At 46.4% G+C, this 8,387-nt stretch overlaps 1 protein-coding gene across 1 annotated transcript in view; it reads right to left on the reverse strand.

The window, feature by feature from the left end:
- Positions 1 to 8,017, reverse strand: part of loxl3b (lysyl oxidase-like 3b) — a gene marked incomplete at its 5' end in the record, with an annotated part of 93,592 nt that extends 85,575 nt beyond the window's left edge. Inside the window, 1 exon segment of the mRNA XM_084182356.1 lies at positions 7,693 to 8,017. Coding sequence (XP_084038482.1) covers positions 7,693 to 8,017 — 325 coding nt within the window.
- Between the last annotated feature and the right edge of the window lie 370 nt (positions 8,018 to 8,387).

Here is an 8,387-nt window from a genome sequence, read left to right on the forward strand (position 1 = left end):
GTTACAGAGGACCAACTGAGTTACAGAGGACCAACTGAGTTACAGAAGACCAACTGAGCTACAGAGGACCAACTGAGTTACAGAGGACCAACTGAGTTACTGAGGACCAACTGAGTTACAGAAGACCAACTGAGCTACAGAGGACCAACTGAGTTACAGAGGACCAACTGAGTTACAGAGGACCAACTGAGTTACAGAGGACCAACTGAGTTACAGAGGACCAACTGAGTTACAGAGGACCAACTGAGTTACAGAGGACCAACTGAGTTACAGAGGACCAACTGAGTTACAGAGGACCAACTGAGCTACAGAGGACCAACTGAGTTAGAGGACCAACTGAGTTAGAGGACCAACTGAGCTACAGAGGACCAACTGAGTTACAGAGGACCAACTGAGTTACAGAGGACCAACTGAGTTACAGAGGACCAACTGAGCTACAGAGGACCAACTGAGTTACAGAGGACCAACTGAGTTACAGAGGACCAACTGAGCTACAGAGGACCAACTGAGCTACAGAGGACCAACTGAGTTACAGAGGACCAACTGAGCTACAGAGGACCAACTGAGCTACAGAGGACCAACTGAGTTACAGAGGACCAACTGAGCTACAGAGGACCAACTGAGTTAGAGGACCAACTGAGCTACAGAGGACCAACTGAGTTACAGAGGACCAACTGAGCTACAGAGGACCAACTGAGTTAGAGGACCAACTGAGTTACAGAGGACCAACTGAGTTACAGAGGACCAACTGAGTTACAGAGGACCAACTGAGTTACAGAGGACCAACTGAGTTACAGAGGACCAACTGAGTTACTGAGGACCAACTGAGTTACTGAGGACCAACTGAGTTACAGAGGACCAACTGAGTTACAGAGGACCAACTGAGCTACAGAGGACCAACTGAGTTAGAGGACCAACTGAGCTACAGAGGACCAACTGAGTTAGAGGACCAACTGAGTTACAGAGGACCAACTGAGTTACAGAGGACCAACTGAGTTAGAGGACCAACTGAGCTACAGAGGACCAACTGAGTTACAGAGGACCAACTGAGTTACAGAGGACCAACTGAGCTACAGAGGACCAACTGAGTTAGAGGACCAACTGAGTTACAGAGGACCAACTGAGTTACAGAGGACCAACTGAGTTACAGAGGACCAACTGAGTTACAGAGGACCAACTGAGTTAGAGGACCAACTGAGCTACAGAGGACCAACTGAGTTACAGAGGACCAACTGAGTTACAGAGGACCAACTGAGCTACAGAGGACCAACTGAGTTAGAGGACCAACTGAGCTACAGAGGACCAACTGAGTTACAGAGGACCAACTGAGTTACAGAGGACCAACTGAGTTACAGAAGACCAACTGAGCTACAGAGGACCAACTGAGTTACAGAGGACCAACTGAGTTACTGAGGACCAACTGAGTTACAGAAGACCAACTGAGCTAGAGAGGACCAACTGAGTTACAGAGGACCAACTGAGTTACAGAGGACCAACTGAGTTACAGAGGACCAACTGAGTTACAGAGGACCAACTGAGTTACAGAGGACCAACTGAGTTACAGAGGACCAACTGAGTTACAGAGGACCAACTGAGTTACAGAGGACCAACTGAGTTACAGAGGACCAACTGAGCTACAGAGGACCAACTGAGTTAGAGGACCAACTGAGTTAGAGGACCAACTGAGCTACAGAGGACCAACTGAGTTACAGAGGACCAACTGAGTTACAGAGGACCAACTGAGTTACAGAGGACCAACTGAGCTACAGAGGACCAACTGAGTTACAGAGGACCAACTGAGTTACAGAGGACCAACTGAGCTACAGAGGACCAACTGAGCTACAGAGGACCAACTGAGTTACAGAGGACCAACTGAGCTACAGAGGACCAACTGAGTTAGAGGACCAACTGAGCTACAGAGGACCAACTGAGTTACAGAGGACCAACTGAGCTACAGAGGACCAACTGAGTTAGAGGACCAACTGAGCTACAGAGGACCAACTGAGTTAGAGGACCAACTGAGTTACAGAGGACCAACTGAGTTACAGAGGACCAACTGAGTTAGAGGACCAACTGAGCTACAGAGGACCAACTGAGTTACAGAGGACCAACTGAGTTACAGAGGACCAACTGAGCTACAGAGGACCAACTGAGTTAGAGGACCAACTGAGCTACAGAGGACCAACTGAGTTACAGAGGACCAACTGAGTTACAGAGGACCAACTGAGTTACAGAAGACCAACTGAGCTACAGAGGACCAACTGAGTTACAGAGGACCAACTGAGTTACTGAGGACCAACTGAGTTACAGAAGACCAACTGAGCTACAGAGGACCAACTGAGTTACAGAGGACCAACTGAGTTACAGAGGACCAACTGAGTTACAGAGGACCAACTGAGTTACAGAGGACCAACTGAGTTACAGAGGACCAACTGAGTTACAGAGGACCAACTGAGTTACAGAGGACCAACTGAGCTACAGAGGACCAACTGAGCTACAGAGGACCAACTGAGTTACAGAGGACCAACTGAGTTACAGAGGACCAACTGAGTTACAGAGGACCAACTGAGCTACAGAGGACCAACTGAGTTACAGAGGACCAACTGAGCTACAGAGGACCAACTGAGTTACAGAGGACCAACTGAGTTAGAGGACCAACTGAGTTACAGAGGACCAACTGAGTTACAGAGGACCAACTGAGTTACAGAGGACCAACTGAGCTACAGAGGACCAACTGAGTTACAGAGGACCAACTGAGCTACAGAGGACCAACTGAGTTACAGAGGACCAACTGAGTTAGAGGACCAACTGAGTTACAGAGGACCAACTGAGTTAGAGGACCAACTGAGTTAGAGGACCAACTGAGTTACAGAGGACCAACTGAGTTACAGAGGACCAACTGAGCTACAGAGGACCAACTGAGTTACAGAGGACCAACTGAGTTAGAGGACCAACTGAGTTACAGAGGACCAACTGAGTTACAGAGGACCAACTGAGCTACAGAGGACCAACTGAGCTACAGAGGACCAACTGAGCTACAGAGGACCAACTGAGTTACAGAGGACCAACTGAGCTACAGAGGACCAACTGAGTTACAGAGGACCAACTGAGTTACAGAGGCCCAACTGAGTTAGAGGACCAACTGAGCTACAGAGGACCAACTGAGTTAGAGGACCAACTGAGCTACAGAGGACCAACTGAGTTACAGAGGACCAACTGAGTTACAGAGGACCAACTGAGTTACAGAAGACCAACTGAGCTACAGAGGACCAACTGAGTTACAGAGGACCAACTGAGTTACTGAGGACCAACTGAGTTACAGAAGACCAACTCAGCTACAGAGGACCAACTGAGTTACAGAGGACCAACTGAGTTACAGAGGACAGTTACAGAGGACCAACTGAGTTACAGAGGACCAACTGAGTTACAGAGGACCAACTGAGTTACAGAGGACCAACTGAGTTACAGAGGACCAACTGAGTTACAGAGGACCAACTGAGTTACAGAGGACCAACTGAGCTACAGAGGACCAGCTGAGTTAGAGGACCAACTGAGTTACAGAGGACCAACTGAGCTACAGAGGACCAACTGAGCTACAGAGGACCAACTGAGTTACAGAGGACCAACTGAGCTACAGAGGACCAACTGAGTTACAGAGGACCAACTGAGTTACAGAGGACCAACTGAGTTACAGAGGACCAACTGAGCTACAGAGGACCAACTGAGTTACAGAGGACCAACTGAGCTACAGAGGACCAACTGAGTTACAGAGGACCAACTGAGTTAGAGGACCAACTGAGTTACAGAGGACCAACTGAGTTACAGAGGACCAACTGAGTTACAGAGGACCAACTGAGTTACAGAGGACCAACTGAGCTACAGAGGACCAACTGAGCTACAGAGGACCAACTGAGCTACAGAGGACCAACTGAGCTACAGAGGACCAACTGAGTTACAGAGGACCAACTGAGTTACAGAGGACCAACTGAGTTACTGAGGACCAACTGAGTTACAGAGGACCAACTGAGCTACAGAGGACCAACTGAGCTACAGAGGACCAACTGAGCTACAGAGGACCAACTGAGTTACAGAGGACCAACTGAGCTACAGAGGACCAACTGAGTTACAGAGGACCAACTGAGTTACAGAGGACCAACTGAGTTACTGAGGACCAACTGAGTTACAGAGGACCAACTGAGTTACAGAGGACCAACTGAGTTACAGAGGACCAACTGAGCTACAGAGGACCAACTGAGCTACAGAGGACCAACTGAGTTACAGAGGACCAACTGAGTTACAGAGGACCAACTGAGTTACAGAGGACCAACTGAGTTACAGAGGACCAACTGAGTTACAGAGGACCAACTGAGCTACAGAGGACCAACTGAGCTACAGAGGACCAGCTGAGTTAGAGGACCAACTGAGTTACAGAGGACCAACTGAGCTACAGAGGACCAACTGAGCTACAGAGGACCAACTGAGTTACAGAGGACCAACTGAGCTACAGAGGACCAACTGAGTTACAGAGGACCAACTGAGTTACAGAGGACCAACTGAGTTACAGAGGACCAACTGAGCTACAGAGGACCAACTGAGTTACAGAGGACCAACTGAGTTACAGAGGACCAACTGAGCTACAGAGGACCAACTGAGTTACAGAGGACCAACTGAGTTAGAGGACCAACTGAGTTACAGAGGACCAACTGAGTTACAGAGGACCAACTGAGTTACAGAGGACCAACTGAGTTACAGAGGACCAACTGAGCTACAGAGGACCAACTGAGCTACAGAGGACCAACTGAGCTACAGAGGACCAACTGAGCTACAGAGGACCAACTGAGTTACAGAGGACCAACTGAGTTACAGAGGACCAACTGAGTTACTGAGGACCAACTGAGTTACAGAGGACCAACTGAGCTACAGAGGACCAACTGAGCTACAGAGGACCAACTGAGCTACAGAGGACCAACTGAGTTACAGAGGACCAACTGAGCTACAGAGGACCAACTGAGTTACAGAGGACCAACTGAGTTACAGAGGACCAACTGAGTTACTGAGGACCAACTGAGTTACAGAGGACCAACTGAGTTACAGAGGACCAACTGAGTTACAGAGGACCAACTGAGCTACAGAGGACCAACTGAGCTACAGAGGACCAACTGAGTTACAGAGGACCAACTGAGTTACAGAGGACCAACTGAGTTACAGAGGACCAACTGAGCTACAGAGGACCAACTGAGCTACAGAGGACCAACTGAGTTACAGAGGACCAACTGAGTTACTGAGGACCAACTGAGTTACAGAGGACCAACTGAGCTACAGAGGACCAACTGAGTTACAGTAGAACAGTTCAACTGTTAATTGTAATTGGCCCTTATCTCTATGAACGGTGTTATGTATGTAATAAATGCTCTATGACAGGTTAAGACAGTTCATCACCTAGGCCCTTATCTCTATGAATGGTGTTATGTATGTAATAAATGCTCTATGACAGTTCATCACCTAGGCCCTTATCTATATGAATGGTGTTATGTATGTAATAAATGCTCTATGACAGGTCAAGACAGTTCATCACCTAGGCCCTTATCTCTATGAACGGTGTTATGTATGTAATAAATGCTCTATGACAGGTTAAGACAGTTCATCACCTAGGCCCTTATCTCTATGAATGGAGTTATGTATGTAATAAATGCTCTATGACAGTTCATCACCTAGGCCCTTATCTCTATGAACGGTGTTATGTATGTAATAAATGCTCTATGACAGGTTAAGACAGTTCATCACCTAGGCCCTTATCTCTATGAATGGTGTTATGTATGTAATAAATGCTCTATGACAGGTTAAGACAGTTCATCACCTAGGCCCTTATCTCTATGAACGGTGTTATGTATGTAATAAATGCTCTATGACAGGTTAAGACAGTTCATCACCTAGGCCCTTATCTCTATGAACAGTGTTATGTATGTAATAAATGCTCTATGACAGGTTAAGACAGTTCATCACCTAGGCCCTTATCTCTATGAACGGTGTTATGTATGTAATAAATGCTCTATGACAGGTTAAGACAGTTCATCACCTAGGCCCTTATCTCTATGAATGGTGTTATGTATGTAATAAATGCTCTATGACAGGTTAAGACAGTTCATCACCTAGGCCCTTATCTCTATGAACGGTGTTATGTATGTAATAAATGCTCTATGACAGGTTAAGACAGTTCATCACCTAGGCCCTTATCTCTATGAATGGTGTTATGTATGTAATACATGCTCTATGACAGGTTAAGACAGTTCATCACCTAGGCCCTTATCTCTATGAATGGTGTTATGTATGTAATAAATGCTCTATGACAGATTAAGACAGTTCATCACCTAGGCCCTTATCTCTATGAATGGTGTTATGTATGTAATAAATGCTCTATGACAGGTTAAGACAGTTCATCACCTAGGCCCTTATCTCTATGAATGGTGTTATGTATGTAATAAATGCTCTATGACAGGTTAAGACAGTTCATCACCTAGGCCCTTGCCGTACTTTGCGCTCTGTGTCCATCCTTTATACTCACTGTATGAAAGGTGTTAATAATGTATATTAACTGCTCTATGACAGTTTATACCAGTTATATTACTGACCTAGGCCCTTTTAAGACAGTAGGTCTCTCACCTAGTCCTTTATGAATGTTGTTATAAGACAGTAGATCTCTCACCTAGTCCTTTATGAATGTTGTTTTAAGACAGTAGGTCTCTCACCTAGTCCTTTATGAATGTTGTTTTAAGACAGTAGGTCTCTCACCTAGTCCTTTTTGAATGTTGTTTTAAGACAGTAGGTCTCTCACCTAGTCCTTTATGAATGTTGTTTTAAGACAGTAGGTCTCTCACCTAGTCCTTTATGAATGTTGTTATAAGACAGTAGATCTCTCACCTAGTCCTTTTTTAATGTTGTTTTAAGACAGTAGGTCTCTCACCTAGTCCTTTATGAATGTTGTTTTAAGACAGTAGGTCTCTCACCTAGTCCTTTTTTAATGTTGTTTTAAGACAGTAGGTCTCTCACCTAGTCCTTTATGAATGTTGTTATAAGACAGTAGATCTCTCACCTAGTCCTTTTTTAATGTTGTTTTAAGACAGTAGGTCTCTCACCTAGTCCTTTATGAATGTTGTTTTAAGACAGTAGATCTCTCACCTAGTCCTTTATGAATGTTGTTTTAAGACAGTAGGTCTCTCACCTAGTACTTTATGAATGTTGTTTTAAGACAGTAGGTCTCTCACCTAGTCCTTTATGAATGTTGTTTTAAGACAGTAGGTCTCTCACCTAGTACTTTATGAATGTTGTTTTAAGACAGTAGGTCTCTCACCTAGTCCTTTATGAATGTTGTTTTAAGACAGTAGATCTCTCACCTAGTCCTTTATGAATGTTGTTTTAAGACAGTAGGTCTCTCACCTAGTCCTTTATGAATGTTGTTATAAGACAGTAGATCTCTCACCTAGTCCTTTATGAATGTTGTTTTAAGACAGTAGGTCTCTCACCTAGTCCTTTATGAATGTTGTTATAAGACAGTAGATCTCTCACCTAGTCCTTTTTTAATGTTGTTTTAAGACAGTAGGTCTCTCACCTAGTCCTTTATGAATGTTGTTATAAGACAGTAGGTCTCTCACCTAGTCCTTTTTGAATGTTGTTTTAAGACAGTAGGTCTCTCACCTAGGCCCTTGCCGTACTTGGCACTATGTGTCCACCCCGTAGCGGAGACGAAGCCTAGCTGGCGACAGAGGACGTTGGCGTTGGACAGAGAGAAGTCGTCATCACAGATGGTCCCCCACTCTCCCTTGTAGAAGACCTCGATGCGCCCCTCATTGTGCTTCCGGGGGTACCCCACCAGACGAAACTGCAGCCGGACCTTTTGGGGTTTGGGGGAGGTGATGCCCTGGGGACGGGGTGTGGTCTGGGCCAGGATCCAGGCAGGAAGCCACACCCCTAACAGGAAGCTGATGACTGAACATTGCTGCCACCATCTTGAGGTCTTCATCTTTCAAACCTGTAGGGGCAGGGACAGGAGAGGTCAATAGGTCGGCTGGGAGGGGCAGGGACAGGAGAGGTCAATAGGTCGCTGGGAGGGGCAGGGACAGGAGAGGTCAATAGGTCGCTGGGAGGGGCAGGGACAGGAGAGGTCAATAGGTCCGCTGGGAGGGGCAGAGACAGGAGAGGTCAATAGGTCCGCTGGGAGGGGCAGAGACAGGAGAGGTCAATAGGTCCGCTGGGAGGGGCAGAGACAGGAGAGGTCAATAGGTCGGCTGGGAGGGGCAGGGACAGGAGAGGTCAATAGATCGCTGGGAGGGGCAGGGACAGGAGAGGTCAATAGATCGCTGGGAGGGGCAGAGACAGGAGAGGTCAATAGA

This window comes from Coregonus lavaretus (assembly GCF_964263955.1).
Source record: "Coregonus lavaretus genome assembly, chromosome: 18".
NCBI classification, from domain to species: domain Eukaryota; kingdom Metazoa; phylum Chordata; class Actinopteri; order Salmoniformes; family Salmonidae; genus Coregonus; species Coregonus lavaretus.